Below are 18,865 nucleotides of genomic sequence, written 5' to 3'. Positions count from 1 at the left end.
ACCATTCTGGTTTAATGTGCTTTATAAGACATGAAAAAGGCATAGCAGGGTGATCAGCCAGATACACCCAGTAGTCCAACTCTGGAAGCCATGAGGCGTATTACTATGCACTGTCGCACTTAGTTGATAATAATTGTGGGAAACTGTTTTTGCAGTTTCAAGTAAAGCAGAAAACCATATGCAGAAATATGCCATCCGCTGTAAAGACATCTGCTATTTACAAATATCACAGTGCTGGCACAGCTAGTGACAATACCAATTAACTGTGACTGCAGCATGCCTAAAGGTTCCATTAGTTGCACTGTAATACTGGCTCATGAGGATATGTTATGGAATTGCAAATGAGAAAATGATTGTACTTAACGTTCATATTGATCTACCTACAATCAGATTGTTGGAAATAACACAACACAAACATACTAAATAGCTGATTCAGTTTTAAGTACAACTAATTTCACAAGCACTATGACCTAAAGTACAATAATTATGTATTGCCCTTCAGCTGGCAGAACTTGTCACTATTATCTATGAAGAAATTATATAAGTAGTTCAAAGTGGAGCAGCACAGTGACTCAGCGCTTAGCACTGCTACTTCACAGCACCAAGGACCCAGGTTTGATTCTACCCTTGAGTGAGTGTCTGTGTGGAGATTGTACCCCATGTCCATGAGGGCTTCCTGTGGCTGCTGGCTTCCTCCCACAATCTAAAGATGTACAGGTTAGGTGGATTGAGCATGAGAAATGCAGGGCTATCAGGACAGGAGTTGGTCTTGGTGGAATGTTCTTTGGAGGATCAGTGTCAATGTGCTGAATGGCCTGCTTCTACTCTGTAAGGATTATACAAAGTATAATAACATTAATGTGTAGTTTAGAGGAGGTTTGTGGATTGACAAACTAGTGAGAAAAACACAGCTTTTTATTTTTATGTTTGACACTTTGGAATATAATGTCAGGATGATGATGATATTGTTCTTTTTATTTCGAGAGCAAAGCAGCAGATCTTCTGTGGTATTACTGACAATATCAAAAGCTAGTTTGATATGAAAAGATGCTGCAGTGTACAGTTAGACGGCTTCGCATCTACATTGAAACAATTTGGAACATGTTTAAAAAACCTCCAAAGAGTTTGGTAAATGCATGTTTTATGATGGATGGCCTGAAAAACATTGCATTTTCTCTACGCACTGTGAAATGATAATTTTACCCCGTTATTATTATTCAGATGACTTCCAATATTCTTTATGCAAATGCCATAAAATAAGAAAGAAGCCAGAGGTAAACACAATTTTCCTACTGAGATCATGCAAAGTATCTGAGCCAGCAGGTCACAGGTTCAACAGTGAATGCTGAAATCAATATCCAGCTTGGCAGACCAAGTATACCAAAGGGTATAATGGAAAAGAAAAAATATTTGCTTCTGAAACCTTTGGCACAAAGTCTTACTTAAACGTTTCTAGGTATGGGTTGACAAATCTGCCAAAACATTAACATTTTCAAACCCAGCAGTTTCAGTCTGGCCGTTTAACTCGCTTGATATGACAATTTTATTTGTGTAATGATAATCCACTCTGTCCTGTAATTATCAAGAGCTGCTTTTCCAACAAGAATTAATGAGTTCAAAATTGTGTATGGAAATGCTGAAAGACACAAAAAGGGAAGGGAAAGCCTGCTCTCACGTACCTTTACTTGTGAGAGCTCTGTCTGTGGTGTAGCCATTTTCTTGCCCAGAGCAGATGCTCCTTTTGCTTTAAGCTCTTCAACAGTCTTGAAGGTATATTTGGGTTTTTTCTTCCCACCTGCAGGATCCTTCCGCCACTGGCTCATCTCCTTCTGAAACTCCTGAACAGAAACAGACAATCAGCCACTTCATACTAATAGACAATGGACAACAGGTGCAGGAGTAGGCCATTCTGCCCTTTGAGCCTGCACCACCATTCGTTATGATGTTCCTGCCTTATCTCCATAACCCTTGATTCCACTATCCTTGAAGGCTCTATCCAACTCTTTCTTAAACGAATCCAGAGACTGGGCCTCCACTGCGTCCTGGGGCAGAGCATTCCACACACCCACCACACTCTGGGTGAAGAAGTTTCTCCTCATCTGTCCTAAATGGCCTACCCCTTACTTTTAAGCTATGTCCTCTGGTTCGGGACTCGCCCATCAGCAGAAACAGGTTTCCCGCCTCCAGCGTGTCCAATCCTTTAATACTAACTGTTCTTCATTATTAGCAGATTATGAAATTTGCCTTCAATTGGCTTCAACCTTAGATATCCACTCATGTATATCCCAACTCAATGAACTCTAATATTCATCTGGAAATGAGATACTAAGCAGTTGTTAAACGTGCCACGAGGCAGATAAACTGGGGAAGGTGGTGAGGTGCGGAGATGGATAGAAATGTCATCCTGACACTGACAGAAGCTGAGGTGCAGGTTTTCAGCTATGCACAAATTGGCCACGCTATTTCTGACTTTACAATAGTGACGACTATTTCAAGTTTTTGTACCTTCTGAAGTCATAAAGAGCGTTATATATAGGTAATTTTTTTTCTCCTGCCAAAAGAAAATAAGTGTTCCCAAGTACCTGCTGCCCTTGTCCCTCTAGATGGAAGTGGTCATGGGTTTGGAGGGTGCTATCTAAGGATCTTTGGTGAATTTCTGCAGTGAATCTTGTAGATAGTACACACTGCTACTACTGAGCACCACTAGTGGAGGGATTGAATGTTGGCCAATCAAGTGGGTTGCTTTGTCCTGGACAGTGTAAAGCTTCTTGAGTGTTGGCAACTGCACACATCCAGGCAAGTGGGAAGTATTCCATCACACTCCTGATTTGTGCCTTGTAGATGATGGATAGACTTTGGGGTGTCAGGAAGTGAGTTACTCGCCACAGTATCCCTCGTCGCTGACCTGCTCTTGTAGCCACTGTGATGATGTGGTGAGTCCAGTTGAGTTTCTGGTCAATGGTAACTCCAAGGATGTTGACAGTGGGGGAATTCAGTGATGGTAAAACTATTAAATGTCCAAAGGGTCTCTTATTGGTGATGGTCATTGTCTGGCATTTGTGTGGCGCGGATGTTACTTGCCATTTGTTGGCCCAAGGCAAAAGTGAGGACTGCAGATGCTGGAGATTAGTCGAGATTGTGGTGCTGGAAAAGCACAGCAGGTCAGGCAGCATCTGAGGTGCAGGGAATCAATGTTTCAAGCAAACGCCTTCATCAGGAATGAGGTTGTGAATCGAGGGGGTGGTGAGATAAATAGGTGCGGAGTAGGGCTGGGGGAAGGTAAGTAGCTGAGAGTGCAATAGGTAGATGGGATGTGGGGGAGACTGCGATAGGTAGATGGAGGTGGGAGCCTGCTGCACTCTTAGCTACCTTTCCCCCAGACCCAACCCCCTCCCATTTATCCCACCATCCCCTCAGCGCACAGCTTCATTCCTGATGAAGAGCTTTTGCCCGAAACGTCAATTCTACAACTCCTCAGATGCTGCCTGACCTGCTGTGCTTTTCCAGCACTACACTTGTCAGCCCAAGCCTGGATATTGTCCAGATCTTGTTGCATTTGAGCACAGACTGCTTCAGTATCTGAGGAGTCACGAATGGTGCTGAACACTGTGCGATCATCGGCAAACATCCCAACTTCTGACCTTATGACAGAGGGAAGCTCATTGATTAAGCAGCTGAAGATTGTTGGGCCTAGGACACTACCCTGAGGGACTCCTACAGATAGTCCTGGAGCTGAGATAACTGACCCTCCACAACCATCTTCCTTTGTGCCAAGTATGACTCTAACCAGCAAAGTGTTTGCCCCCTGTAACTCATTGATTTCAGTTTTGCCAGGGCTTCTTGATGCCATACTCTGTCAAATGCAGCCTTGATGTCAAGGGCTGTCACTCTCACCTCTGGAATTCAGCTCGTTTGTCCATGTTTGAACCAAGACTGTAATGAGATCGGGAGCTGAATGACCCTGGTGAAACTCAAACTGGGTGCTACTGAGCAGGTGCTGCTTGACAGCATTGTTGATGACCTCCCCCCCCCCCCCCCGCCATCACTTTACTGATGATGGAGAGTAGACTGGGCGGTAATTGGCCAGGTTGGATTTGTCCTGCTTTTTGACATACCTGGGCAGTTTTCCACATTGTCAGGTAGATGTCAGTTTGTAACTGTATTGAAAGAGCTTAAGTAGGGGAGCAGCAAGTTCTGGAACACACATCTTCAGTATTATTGCCGGAATGTTATCAGGACCTATTGCCTTTGCAGTATTCAGTGCCTCCAGCTGTTTCTGGATATCACGCAGAGTGAATCGAATTGGCTAGAGACTGGTATCTGTGATGCTGGGGAGCACTGGAGGAGCCAGAGATGGATTATCCACTCAGCACTTCTGACTGAAGGTTGCTGCGAGTGCATTAGCCTTACTTTCTGCACTGATGTGCTAGACTCCTCCATCATCGAGGATGGGGATAGTTGTGGAGCCTCCTCTTCCAGTGAATTGTTTAATTGTCCACCACCATTCACGACTCGATGTGGAAAGACTGCACAGCTTTGATCTGATCCGTTGGTTGTGGGATCACTTAGCCCTGTCTACCACTTGCTGTTTCTGCTGTCTGGCACACACGTAGTCCTGTTTGATAGCTTCACCAGGTTGACACCTCATTTTTAGGTATACCTAATGGTGCTCCTGGCATGCCCTCCTGCACTCTCCATTGAACCAGGGTGGATCCCCTGGCTTAATGGTAATGGGTGAATGGGGGATATGCCAGGCATGAGGTTGCAGATTGTGCTGGAGTACTGTTCTGCTGCCGTTGATGATCGACAGTGCCTCAAGGATACCCAGTCTTGAGCTGCTGGATTGGTTTGAAGTCTGTCCTATTAAGCAAGGTGAAAGTGCCAAACAACGCACTGGAAGTTATTCTCAATGTGAAGGCGGGACTTCATCTCCACAAGGTCAGTGTGGTGGTCACTTTTACCTATACTGTTATGGACAGATGCTTCTGCAGCTGGCAGATTAGTAGGCATGAGGTCAAGTTCTTTTTACCCCTCTTGTTGGTTTCTTCACCACCTGCTGCAGATCCAGTGTCACAAAGCTAATCCCTTTTTTTTTTAACCTAAAAGCTGATCCTTGGCTCAAGGTGACTCCGTCCTTGATTTTTCTCAGAGGGGCAATAAACCAGGTCAGACTCTGATCATCTGGTCTGGTGCAGAGATGGAAAGTATTTTGAGAGGCCTTTTGTTTATATGGAAACAGATGAGACTTCAGGCCAAAGTTGGTCATGTTTTATAAGTGATCTGTATAAAGGGCGGGGGGGGGGGGGGTCAGTTCTCTAGCTGAGCTGAGCAGTTTTTTAGTTCGGTCTTGAACTGAAGTTCAACAAGGAGCTGTGTGGAAACTCTCTTTTTCTGCCCTTCAACTTCAACCTGTAAGCATGTGTTCCATTTATACTGGGTTTTAGAGAGAGTTTGCTGATTGGGACTGTTGTGTATATTTGAAACGCATAACGTCTAGTTCGATAGGCTGAATTCTATTGGGGTTCTTTATTCTGTTCTTTGTGTTTCATTGTGTAATTTTGTGAATAAATATTTGTCTGTTTTAAAATCTAGTAGTCAACCTAGCTATCTTACTCCAGGTAACTTTCACTGTACACTTACTGAAACAAACTGCAAAGTTAGGTCCAGGGCTGCCTGCTTAAGAATGTTTTGAGTGGTCTGGCTTAGTTCATAACACCAGCTAACAGCTATATCCTTTAGGACCCAACCAGCTTGATCCATGCCGAGCCACTCTTGATGGTGGATATTGAAAACCCCCACACATTTTGTTCCCTTGCCACCCTCAGTGCTTCCTCTAATTATTGTTCAACATAGAGGAGTACTGATTCATCAGCCAAAGGAGGACAGTATGTGATAACCAATAAGACGTTTCCTTGTCCATGTTTAACCTGACGCCATGAGACTTCATGGGGTCCGGAGTCGATTTCAACTCCCATCCGACTGTATACCACAGTGCCGACACCTCTGCTGGGTCTGTTCTGCCAGTGGGACAGGACATATCCAAGGATAATAACGGTGGTTTCTGGGGTGTTATCTGTAAGGCATGATACCCTAAGAATGACTATGCCAGGCTGTTGCTTGATGAGTGTGTGAGACAGCTCTCCCAATTTCAGTACTAGTTCCCAGATGTTGGTAAGGAGGACTTTGCATGGTTGACAGGGCTGTTTGCATTTTTGCTGTTGTCTTTTCCGGTTCCAAGGTCGATGCCAGGCGGTCCACCCAGTTTCATTTCTTTGTTGTGACTTACTAGCGATTGATACAACTGAGTGGCTTGCTAGGCCATTTCAGAGAGCAGTTGAGAGTCAACCACATTGCTGTGGCTCTGGAGTCACATGTAGGCCAGACCAGGTAAGGATGGCAGATTTCCTTCCCTAAAGGACATTAGTGAACCAGATGGTTTTTTTCGACAATTGACAATAGTTTTGTTATCATCAGGCAACTCTGAATTCCAGATTTTAAAAAAATTCAAATTCTATCATCTGCTCTGGCAGGATTCAAACCCTGGTCCCCAGAACATTATTCTGGGCTTCTGTATTAATAGTCAAGAATAATACCACTCAGCCATCGCGTCCGTGGTATCTATAGGAAATGGGTTGCTCCAACCTATTTCCTCCACTACTAGCTAGTTACTTTCCTGAGAAGTGGGAACATGCTGGTCCAGCTGGAAACATGGAGGATATTGCAGCACACCCTTCGCCATCTTCTACATTATACACTCAAAAACTCTGTTGATACATCCTTACTAACACCAGCCATTTACCCACCACCTCACTGATCCGCAGCGATTGTAAAATATTTTACATTTCTTTTCAAATCCCTTTATGGCTTTGTCTTCTCTCAATCTTTATAGTTGCCTCTAGTCCCACAAAGTTCTGAGTTCCTCTAATCCTGCCCTCTTGACCATTCTTCATTTTAGTTTCTCCGATATCAAGACCTTCAACTACCAACGCCCAATTCCTTACCTATTCGTTTCAACTTTTCTTTCCTTCGTTAAGATGTCTCTAATTTCCTACTTCCAGTTTTTGGTTATCTTCCTTTATATATTCTAAAGTAACTCCTGAGTGTCAAATACTGCATTACAATGCTCCTGTGTTGCACTTTAACAAAATGTATTACATTAAAGATGTCATGTAAATCCAAGTTACTGATGTGTTTATGCTATTGCTGTAGCCTCATTATTCATTGGTGTAGCACTAAATAGACAAACCAAAAAAAGGTTGATTCTCAAGTGAAGAAGCTGCAGAAGCACTTACAATTGGTCCTCAGTGCTTCTGGGCTGAGGCTAGGGTCAGGATCAGATGAGGCTTAGCACTCAGGAGAATTATTCGGATCTCTTATTCTAATTGCCTTCTACTGATCCGTGTTCAGAAATGTATGTTTTTGAATAGAGATCAAGCAGGATTGAAATAAACACCTAGAATAGCTCCTTCAAAGAACAGTAGGAAAGGGAAAGGGATGGATTGACGTGCTTTTACAAAAATAAGTACAACAAGCCAAAAGTCGTGTTGCTACAAACCTCTTCTGCTTCTTCATCAGAATCGACAATAGGAAAATCCTTCAGTGACTGCTCTGTTCGTTCAGACCCATAAGCACCAATTGCTCCTTTCCCCTTTCTCATTTTTGCTTCAATTGGTGCCACAATTCCTACAGAGTAATAGAAACATTATTATTATTGGCTTAAATTCACAAAATGGGCAAAAGATGGAACTTGATGGCTTGGAGCTGAAGAGGCTATCAGCGGGGGAGCACTTTGGGACTAGTGACCATCATTCTAGTAGTTTTAAAATACTTATGGAAAAGGACAGAATTGATCAAAAAGTTAAAGTTTAAATTGAAGTAAGATCAATTTTGATGGTATTAGATAGGAACTTCCAAAAGTTGACTGAGACACACTATTTGCAGATAATGGGATGGTTGAGAGGTAAGAGTTCAGAGACAGTATGTTCCTCTTCGTGTGAAGAGCAAGGCTGGTAGGTGCAGGGAATGCTGGATGACTAAAGAAATTGAGGCTCTGGTCAACAACAAAAAGGAGGAATGTATCAGATAGACAGCTGGGATTGAGTGAGCCCCCAGAAGAGTATAAAGACAGCAGGAATATACTCAAGAAAGAAATCAGGAGAGCAAGAAGGGGACATGAGATAGCTTTGACAGAGTTAAGGAAAATTCAGAGAGATTCTATAAATACATTAAGGGCAAAAGAGTAACTAGGGAGAGAATAGGGCCCCTTAAAGATCAATGCGGCCATGTACATGTGGAACTGCAGGAGATATTACGGTCTGGGCTGAGGCTAGGGTCAGGATCTCTTGTGTCAGTATTCAGAGGAGGACATGGAAGCTAGGGAGTTTGGGGAAATAAACAGTTTCTGGACTGTATGACTCTATGAAGAAAGTAATGAATTGTTGTATGAAGGATGATAATTTACTTGGATTCTTATTCAAGGATGCCAGATAAATTTGGGTGTTGGAGTGAGATTATGGTATCTTCAGGGACAAACTTACTTTTTCTCAGGAAATTAAATTAATGAAAGTGCAATAACTATTTCCCCACTCCAGTGGAGTATCAGGATTCATCAGAAAAACAGCACTTTTACTTAAAGACCTGTGGTGGTCTGGAGGAGGATAACAGCTTTCACATATGAACTCCCACCTTTTGAGAAAAAGTTACTGACAGAGAATTATCATTAACACTGCTAGTGAACTTTCTGAAAACTGTACCTTGTGCATTTTTCCCAAGACCTCTGCCAGGTACGTAACCCATCTTCTGCAGTAATTTCTGTCCAATCCCTTTGGTATGTTTTTCCCAGGTGCCAATTTCCTGGTTTGTTCGATGTCCTCCTGTGAATCCTTTTGAACTAGATTTGAAAAAGCCACCCTACGAGAAAAAATGTAATGAAAAACTAAACATATCTGAACCCCAAATCCAAGAAGCGCCAGTCAATCAGGACACAATCTGTACTTATGGAGTGGCAGAAGGGGGAGAAGAACGGAAACTGTTAAAAGTAGGGGGGAAATGCACATTTCAACTAATAGACTTGGGGAGAAACATACTAAGGATCCCCAAACCATGGTGAAGCAAATACATTTGTTTTATTCCTGGAACGTTCATTTTTAATGTTTTATTGAACCATCTTAGTTTGGTAAATAGCTATTCAGACTGCATAACTATTTCAGCAAAGAATAAGTTTCACAATCCTTAAAGAAAACAAATAAAGTAAAATGGTGTTACTATTTCTCTGTTGTAAACAAATAACTGACAATAGTTTGTAAAACTTCGTTCTACAAAAAACGTTTCAAAATTTACTGATTTTAGGAAAACCTCAATTCCTTTTATAACCTGACCAAACATAGATAGTGCTTTTGTGCAGGCAGTAATGGTTGTTTTTGATCTTGTATTATAAATAAACAAGCACATTTTCTCTAATAATTCCAACTCTCTCCCAAATGAAGTCAAAATTGAACAAAAATTATTTAATCTGAAACTTTTCCAGAAAGCAAAACTGTGGGTTTACTGACAGCACGTGGAGCTATAGGGAGAGGACGAATGGGCTGGGGCTAGTTTCTCTGGAGCATCAGAGGCTGAGGGGTGACATTGTAGAGGTTTATAAAATCAGGAGGGCATGGATAGGGTGAACTATCAAAGTCTTTTCTCCAGGATGGGAGGTCCAAAACTAGAGGACATAGATTTAAGGTGAGAGGGGAAACGTTTTCATGCAGAGGGTGATGCGTCTATGGAATGAACTGCCAGAGGAAGTGGTGAAGTTACTACAATAATTACAACATTTAAAAGGCATCTGGGTGTACATGAATAGGAAGGGTTTGGAGGGATACAGGCCAAACGCTGGCAAATGGGACTAGATTAATTGAAGGATATCTTGTCGGCATGGACAAGTTAGACCAAAGGGTCTGCTTTGGTGCTATACATCTCAATGTAAAGGTGGTAAGGACAAGCCAGGGAACAATCGTCCAGTGAGCCTGACATTGATGGTGGGCAAGTTGTTGGAGGGAATCCTGAGGGACAGGATGTACATGTATTTGGAAAGGTAAGGACTGATTAGGCATAGTTGACATGGCTTTGTACATGGGAAATCATGTCTCACAAACTTGATTGAGCTTTTTGAACCAGTAACAATGAAGATTGATGAGGACAGAGTGCTGGACATGATCTATATGGACTTCAGTAAGGCGTTCGACAAAGGTCCCCATGAGAGACTGCTTAGCAAGGTTAGGCCTCATGGAATACATGGAGAACAAACCGTTTGGATACAGAACTGGCTTGAAGGTAGAAGACAGAGGGTGATGTGGAGGGTTGTTTTTCAGACTGGAGGCCTGTGACCAGTGCAGTGCCACAAGGATCGGTGCTCCATCCACTACCTTTCGTCATTTATATCAATGATTTGGATGCGAGCGCAAGAGGTATAGTTAGTAAGTTTGCAGGTAACACCAAAATTGGAGATGTAGTGGACAGCAAAGAAATTACCTCAGATTACAACAGTACCTTGACCAGGTGGGTCAATGGGCTGGGAGTAGCAGATGGAGTTTAATTTAAATAAATGTCAAGTGCTGCATCTTGGGAAAGCAAACGTTAGCAGGACTTATACACTTAATGGTAAGGTCCTCGGGAGTGTTGCTGAACAAAGATTCTTGGAGTGCAGGTTCATTGCTCCTTGAACGTGGAGTCACAGGTAGATAGGATAGTGAAGGTGGCGTTTGGTATGCTTTTCTTTATTGGTCAGCGTATTGAGTGTAGGAGTTGGGAGGTCATGTTGCAGCTGTACAGGACATTGGTTAGGCCACAGTTGGAATATTGCATGCAATTCTGGTCTCCTTCCTATCGGAAAAATGTTGTGAAACTTGACAGGATTCAGAAAAGATTTACAAGGATGTTGCCAGGGTTGGAGGATTTGAGCTATAGGGAGAGGCTGAATAGACTGGGGCTGTTTTCCCTGGAGCATCAGAGGCTGAGGGATGACCTTACTGAAGTTTATAAAGTCATGAGGGGCATGGATAGGATAAATAGATAAAGTCTCTTCCCTGGTGTGGGGGAGTCTAGTACTATAGGGCATAGGTTTAGGGTGAGAGGGGAAAGATACAAAAGGGACCTAAGGTGCAACGTTTTCCATGCAGAGGATGATGCGTGTATGGAATGAGCTGCCAGAGGAAGTGGAGGAGGCTGGTACAATTGCAATATTTAAAAGGCATCTGAATGGGTATATGAATAGGAAGAGTTTGGAGGGATATGGGCCAAGTGCTGGAAAATGGGACTAGATTGGGCTGGGATATTAGGTCAGCATGGATGAGTTGGAATAAAGGCTCTGTTTCTGTGCTGTGCATCTCTATGACTCCATGACTGCAGCAGTTCAAGAAGACAGCTTATTACCACCTTCCCAAGAGCAACTAGTGTTGGACAATAAATGAACAAGCCAGCGACACTTTGATCTCATGAGTGAGTCACTCTGTGCATCTATAAAAGATGTGATATCCTCACAGAATTTTCAGAACAATGAAAATATAAATATCACTCACACATTTCAAGGTTTTCCTTAAAATTCAAAATTTGATGCGAAATGCTCTTAGCCCCCAAGTATATAGTTTAAAAGTGTTTATTTTCCTCCACATTTTTAAAAGATCACTCATGGGGTGTGGGCATCATTGGCAGCCCAGCATTTATTTCCCATCTTTACTTGCCCTTAAGAAAGCACTGCTAGAATCTATTTGGTGGAGTTAGGCCATCTCAGAGGGCAGTTAAGAGTCAACCACAGTGTTATGGGTCTGGAGTTACATGTAGGACAGACCAGGTAAGTACAGCAATTTTTTTTCCCAGGAGATAGGCTTTTAAGCAATTGACAATGATTTCATGGTTATCATTAGTCTTAATTCCAGATTTTTATGGAACTCAATTTCCACCAACTGCTGGATGGAATTCAAACCTAGGTCTTTCAAACAGTAACTGGGTCTCCGGATTACTGGCTGGCCAAGTCTGTAGTGTTGCCAGCATTTCTAACATCAATCCATTGCTGGAAGTATTATTGAATCTGCTTGATTTCAGTCACATCTAATCCATTACTGCCATCATGTCTTTTGATGATTTAAACTAATGCACAGCTATCAAGTATCAAGCCCAGACCTTGACTAAATACAGGAATTTTTATTTTTATCCAGCATGCATGAGTTAAATTCTGGATGCAAAAAAGTTGCAGTTCTATCATTAAAGGATTGAGGGGCAGCAACTGGGTAGTCAACAGTCTCAAAACAGCAGAACGTCATAGTAAAATCATCACAACTAGAGAACAAGTTGAAACCACAGCTGACACCATGACCTTCAGACAGGCTTCAAACAAATATCAGATTCACTGGAGTTGTTTAGTTATCAGGCACTAACCAAAACCGATCCAATAATTCAATAATTTCACGTAAAGTTTAAGATCAACTTCTGCAGATTTGCAATTTACTCAGAATTATTTTCTGTACATTCAAAGTGACTAAATTCTTTTTGAGAAATGTATCAGAAATGCCGGTTATAACAGAATTCTCGTTGGTAGAGTGCCTGATAACAGTTACTGTACTTACAGTTTTCAATTTCTTTGGGGCGAATTCCTTTGGAAATTCTTCTCGCTTAACTTTCTCTTCTTCAGAATCATCAGAATCCTTATCTTCTGCATTTTCCTCAGCTGCAGGTCGCCGGATTCCAGCACTGATGAAATTCACTGGAGCACTGTAATCTTTGGAACTATAGAAACAGTGCAGATACAGTAACATTATTGTACAGTTGCTTTCAAAAAACTAACTGCAGCTCCTTAAATCCCATTACAGCTGACAAGTGTCTGGAGACAAGCACATAAGAGGACCAGAGCAGAAAATACACAGGGATCTGAACATAAGTACTGGCAAGGTCCAAAAAGATAAAACTGATAGTCTGACCAACTAGCGTTGCTTCAATTAAATCCATCTAACAGGATTACAGATGACAGGTACTGAACACATGCTGACGAGTGAATAGACATCTCTATCTTCTCTGTCCCAACAGAGCAATTTATTGTATTCGAGAATAGTGAATAAAAGCACAAGCTGGTATGGGTGGATTGTAAGGATTTATAGGCCTCACTGGTGACAAACATCACCATTCCCACTGGCTCTGCACTCAACCAATAGGCCATAGGTATAATTGTTCCATTTTTAAAAATCAGTAGTAGTCCAGTTACAGTCCAGTCCAATCAGTGTTATTGACTGGTACAGCTCAACTTTGCACCCAAAATTCTCTAAATGGCCAACTTTTGATTTTGCTCAGAAAGAAAATTGGTGAATCTCAATTCCAAAAAAGACCCTGGCAAAATATGTTAATTACATCAAATGGAGCCAAGTCAACCTCTCATAGCTGACGGTTACAAAATAGGATGAAAGAATGTCAGAAACACATCACATGGACAACATCTTAACACAGAAACAGAACAAGAAATAGATTGGGGAATCCAAGAGGTAAGAAAATAACTCAACAAATGAGAAATTGAAGAATATGCGCCTACTTTGACCCGAGATCTGCCCCAGGGCGGCGCAATTGCAAGAATCCTAGGATCAAACATGGAGGAACAGCCACTTAATCAAGTTAGCAAAAGCATCAAACAATAGCCAGGAATGTTCAGTTGCTTCAAGAGTGGGAGACAAGTGGATAAAATAAAATGTCAAATCTCATAATGGTAGAAGCCAGTGCGTATAATGTTCTAGATTACCGTTTTCCACCAAAGCTTGGCCTTTCATCATCAGAATCATTCTCAGCCCACATGCCGTAGATGGCATCCTCTTTTGTCTGCCGATGGCGTACGCGGTCTGGATTGAACTCATTTTCCAAGTCCCAATCTGAAATTTCAAACCGCTCCATCTCCACCTCGTCGTCATCCTGGCCCTTCCCGTAAAGATGTGACATTGACATTTTCACCTGCCAGATAATAAAAAGAATTGGATATCAGTAAACATGGCGGTAATAGCGCTTTGTCACAAAAAAACCCTACATTAAAATCGTCTGACTCCAACTCAAACTTCCCTCTTTGCTGTGGTATTTGAATCTAGAGCATGATCACTTCTTCGGTGTTCAAAGATATGGCCCAATATTTGTTTAAAAATGTACATCATGAATGGTTGAAATCTGAATGAAACGTATTACTAAAAAAAACTGATATCCAGCAACTGAGGCAGAGAGCCAAGTTAATAATGTGGGTGCTGAAGAAGAGGTCATCCAAGATGTTGTCCTTCCTATTCTAAATGCCAATCAACCACTTCATCCATTTCTTGATATTTATTAAGTTTTGCTGATTCTTTTTAATCACAGGTATCATTAAAAAAATCCCCTTGGCCAAGAGTCGGCTGATTATGAAATTCTACTCCCAGCCGTATTTCGTTATCAACTTGATGGAAACACCCAGAAAAATAAGATAAAAGGACAAATGAACAGTCAGGATATTAAACAAGAGAGTGCAAGCCATACGGCTGGAGTTACAAGTAGCTCAGAAAGAAAGACAATGCCAAAAACAATGCAGGAGAAAGTGAGGACTGCAGATGCTGGAGACCAGAGTCGAAAAGTGTGGCACTGGAAAAGCACAGCAGGTCAGACAGCATCCGAGGAGCAGAAGAGTCGACATTCCGGGTATAAGGCCTTCATCAGGACACCCAATAAAATACCCAAACTACGGAACAGAAAGTGTGCAGTTTATTATTTTAACTCCATCTTCTCCCTCAAAAATATGAGATAAGTGTAATTGGCTTTGACAGTTCTCCATATGCATTCACTTGTCAAGTGAAATACACTGTTAATACTCGGCAACTAGCCTTACCCCACCAAGTTTCAAATTGCTTTCAAAAAGATTACAGATGGTAGAACTGACAGAGAAAGATAATATAAAATTCTGATCCCATGGGGCAGATAGCTTTTTTTTTATTTATTCATTCATGGGATGGTGGGATTGTTGACTAAGCTACCATTTATTGTCCACCTTTAGTTGTTCTTGAAAAAGTGGTGGGAAGCTACCTTCTTGACTTGCTGTGTGTCTTCAGTATTAGCTGCTTCAAAATCAACAGTCCAAAGCGCTAGCTGAGGTCTATGCTGAGGCATCAATCATAATAATTGCTGAAATAGTCAAGGATCCCATTCCTTGACAATAAACAGCAACTTCGAGAGAGCATTAGGTGATCGTAGGTTGGAGAGAAGATTGGGTAGGGGCAGGGAGAAAATGGAGAGTGGGGGTGGATTGAGATAGGGAATAGGAAAGGAGATGGGAGATTCTTAGGAGATAATATCGTAATATGATAGAATTCACCCTGCATTCTGAGAGGGAGAAGCTAGAATCAGATGTAATAACATTTCAATTTAGTAAAGATAGCTACAAAGTCAGAAGGGAGGAGCTAGCTACTGTAAATTGGAAGGGAAGCTGAGCAGGGAAGACAGTGGAGCAGTAATGGCAGGAGTTTCTGGGGGTAATTTGGGAGGCATGAGTAGAAATTCATCCCAAGGAAGGAGAAACGTATTAAGGGGAAGACAAGGCAAACATGGCTGACAATGTTAGGGACAACATAAAAGCAAAAGAAAAAGCACACAATGTGGTGAAGATTACTGAGAAGCCAGAGGATTTAAAAACCAGTAAAGGACAAATAAAAAAGCAGTAAGGGGGTGGAGATGATGAAATATGAGGGTAAGCTAGCTATTAATATAGAAGATGATTGCAAGAGGTTTTTTTAGATACAGTAGCACCTCGACTTACGAACTTAATCCGTTCCGGGACCCGGTTCACGAACCGAAAAGTTCACGAACTGAATCAATTTTTCCATTGTTCGGATATTCAAGCGTGCATAGCAAAGCAGAAAAATGACAATGAAACCACGGGCTTTTTGCGTTCGTACCTTCATTCATACCTTGAATTTCGTATGTGCGTTGAAGCAAAATTTTATGTACAATCCTGTTCGTAAATCGATTTGTTCGTGAACGGGGTCATTTGTATGTTGAGGCGCTACTGTACATAGAATGTAAGAGTGAGGCAAGAGTGGACACTGGAACATTGAAATATGAGACTGCGAGAAACAAAGAAATGGTTCATGAACTTGATTGATACTTTGTATCATTCTTCGTGTGGCATACCAAAACTTCAAAAGAGTCAAGGTTCTGAGGTGGGCATAGTGGCCATCCCTAAGTAGAAGATGCTGGGCAAACTGAAAGGTCGGAAAGTGGACTACTCAACTAGATTGAGTGGACTACACCCCAGAGTTCTGAAAGAAATAACTGAGGAGATTGTGGAGGCATTGGTGGTGATCTTTCAGGAAACACTGGAGTCAGATAGGTCCCTGAGGACTGGAAAATGGCTAATGTAATACCCCATTTAAGAACAGAGGTAGGCAGAAGATGGGGAATTGTACACCAGTTAGCCTGACCTTGGTCATTGTTAAGATTTTAAGAGTCCATTATGAAGGACAAGGTTACAGAGTACTTGGAAGTCAGCACAGCTTCATCATGGGAGGTCATGCCTGACTAATCTGTTACAATTCTTTGAGCAAGTTAGACAAAGGAGAGCCAGTGGATGTGGCCTATTTGGATATCCAAGGCCTTTGACAAGGTGCTGCATAGGGGGCTGCCAAATAAGAGTCCATGGTTTTAAGGGCAAAGTTGGTGTACAGGCTTGACTGACTGGCAGAAGGCACGGATGCGGAAAAATGGGGTCTTTTTCAGGATGGTAGCAGTGACTAGTGGAGTTCCACAGGGGTCAGTGTTGGGATCACAACCATTCATGCTAGAGATTAATGATCTGGACGTTTGCAGATAACACAAAGATAGGTGGAGGGACAGGTAACGTTGAGGAAGTGGGACTTGGACAGGCTAGGACCATGGGCAGAGAAGTGGCAGATGGAATACAATGTCAGAAAGTTTGAGGTTATCCACTTATGTAGGAAGAATAGAGTTGTAGGAGAAAGTAAAGAGGAAGAATAGAGTTGTAGGAGAAAGTAAAGACTGCACATGCTGGAGAAGTCAGAGTTGAAAAGGGTGGTACTGGAAAAGCACAGCAGGTCAGACAGCATCCAAGGAGCAGGAGAGTTGATGCTTTGGGTTTAAGGCCTTTCATTTTATAAATTGGGAAAGACTTTAGAATCTGATGCACAAAGAGGCGTGGGAGTCCTCATTCAGGATTCTCCTACAGTCAACATGCAGGTTCATCTGGCAGTTAGGAAGGCAAATGCAATGTTAGTATTCATGGCAAAGGGGCGAGAACAAAACAGCAAAGATATACTGCTGAGACAATGTAAAGCTCTAGTCAGGCACATTCCTCATGAAGAGCTCATGCTCAAACCGTTGATTCTCCTACTCCTCGGATGCTGCCTGACTAGCTGTGCCTTTCCAGCACCACACTTTTCAACAACGTACACCATGAACAGTTTTGGGTCCTGTATTTAAGTAAGGGTGTGCTGGTATTGGAGGGGGTCCAGAGGAAGTTTGCTCAAATGATCCTGGAGATGACTCTGGACCTGTATTCAACAGATGAGGAGCAATCTCATTGAAATCTATAGAATACTGAAAGGGCTGGATAAAGTGGACACGTTTCCATTAAGAGGAGAGACTAGGCACAGCCTCAAAGTGAAGGGTCAACCTTTTGGGACTGAGATGAGGAGAAATTTCCACAGCCAGAGGGTGGTGAATCCGTGTTGGCCAAGTTACTGAGTGTATTTAAGGCAGAAAGAGATAGGTTTGTGATTGGTAAGGGGATCAGGGGTTAGAAGGAGAAGACGAGAAAGATACCAGGCATGGTCATATTTTTAGATTAGATACCCTACAGAATGGAAACAGGCCATTTGGCCCAACAAGTCCACACAGACCCTCAATGCATAACTCACCCAGATCCATTCCCCTACCCTACATTTATCCTGACTAACGCACCTAACACAATGGGCAATTTGGTACATTGCAAGATTTAAAAGGCAGTTGGATGGGTATATGAATAGGAAGGGTTCGGATGGATATGGGCCGGGTGCTGGCAGGTGGGACTAGATTGGGTTGGGATATCTGGTCGGCATGGACGGGTTAGACCGAAGGGTCTGTTTCCATGCTGTACATCTCTATGGCTCTATTTAACATGGCCAACTCGCCTGACCTGCACATCTTTGGACTGTGGAAGGAAACCGGAGGAAGCCCACACAGACACGGGGAGAATGTGCAAACTCCACACAGACAGTCGCCTGAGACCGGAGTTGAACCTGGGTCCTTGGCGCTAACCACTGAGCCCCATGGTGGAGCAAAGTTAAAATATCACAACACCAGTTTATAGTCTAACAGGTTTATTTGAAAGCACTGGCTTTTGAAGCGCTGCTCCTTCTTCTCTCTTCTTCAGTGCCAGCTGCTCCAAAATATGGTGGAGTAGACACGATGGGCTGAATGGCCTTATTCTGTTTCTATACCTTAGGGTCGATTGGAAATGGGTGGTTTGGCAATAGAGGGACGAGAGTGGGGTCCAGACCGTGCTGTCCCCCTGGATCACAGACACACACACAGTCTCTTATTCCGTCTGTCTGGGTCCACCCTCCAGCCAGAATGAGCTCACTCGGCCTGGATGCAGTTTAGGAACTTTGCAACAGAAAGAATTGGAATAAAGGCCACGACACAAACTCACCGCCTTCGCCTTCGCCTTACTCCAGCAACCGCCGCCGCCGCGCGCCCCGACCCGATGTCTAACGGTTAAACACGTCCGCCATCTTGTGTCCGTGTGCGGAACTCCGCCGTCGGGAAACACCGAGCGCGCAGAAATGTTCCGGCCCCGGGGGGGGGCTGGGTACCAGAGCCTGAGGGGGGGGGGGATAGTGAA

General features: G+C 42.8%; 1 protein-coding gene across 1 annotated transcript in view; it reads right to left on the bottom strand.

Annotated features, from left to right (window-relative positions):
• tfip11 (tuftelin interacting protein 11) overlaps positions 1–18,829 on the bottom strand; it is a 37,202-nt gene extending 18,373 nt beyond the window's left edge. Inside the window, exons 1-6 of the mRNA XM_072588033.1 lie at positions 18,674–18,829; positions 13,763–13,968; positions 12,606–12,765; positions 8,754–8,910; positions 7,556–7,683; positions 1,680–1,838 (exon numbers count right to left, since the gene is read on the bottom strand). Of these exons, the coding sequence (XP_072444134.1) occupies positions 1,680–1,838; positions 7,556–7,683; positions 8,754–8,910; positions 12,606–12,765; positions 13,763–13,962 (804 nt within the window). The 5' untranslated portion in view covers positions 13,963–13,968; positions 18,674–18,829. The remainder of the gene's footprint in view (positions 1–1,679; positions 1,839–7,555; positions 7,684–8,753; positions 8,911–12,605; positions 12,766–13,762; positions 13,969–18,673) is intronic.
• Between the last annotated feature and the right edge of the window lie 36 nt (positions 18,830–18,865).

The sequence above is a fragment of the Chiloscyllium punctatum genome, chromosome 17, assembly GCF_047496795.1.
Source record: "Chiloscyllium punctatum isolate Juve2018m chromosome 17, sChiPun1.3, whole genome shotgun sequence".
NCBI classification, from domain to species: domain Eukaryota; kingdom Metazoa; phylum Chordata; class Chondrichthyes; order Orectolobiformes; family Hemiscylliidae; genus Chiloscyllium; species Chiloscyllium punctatum.
This window is presented reverse-complemented; position numbering and strand designations above follow the sequence as displayed.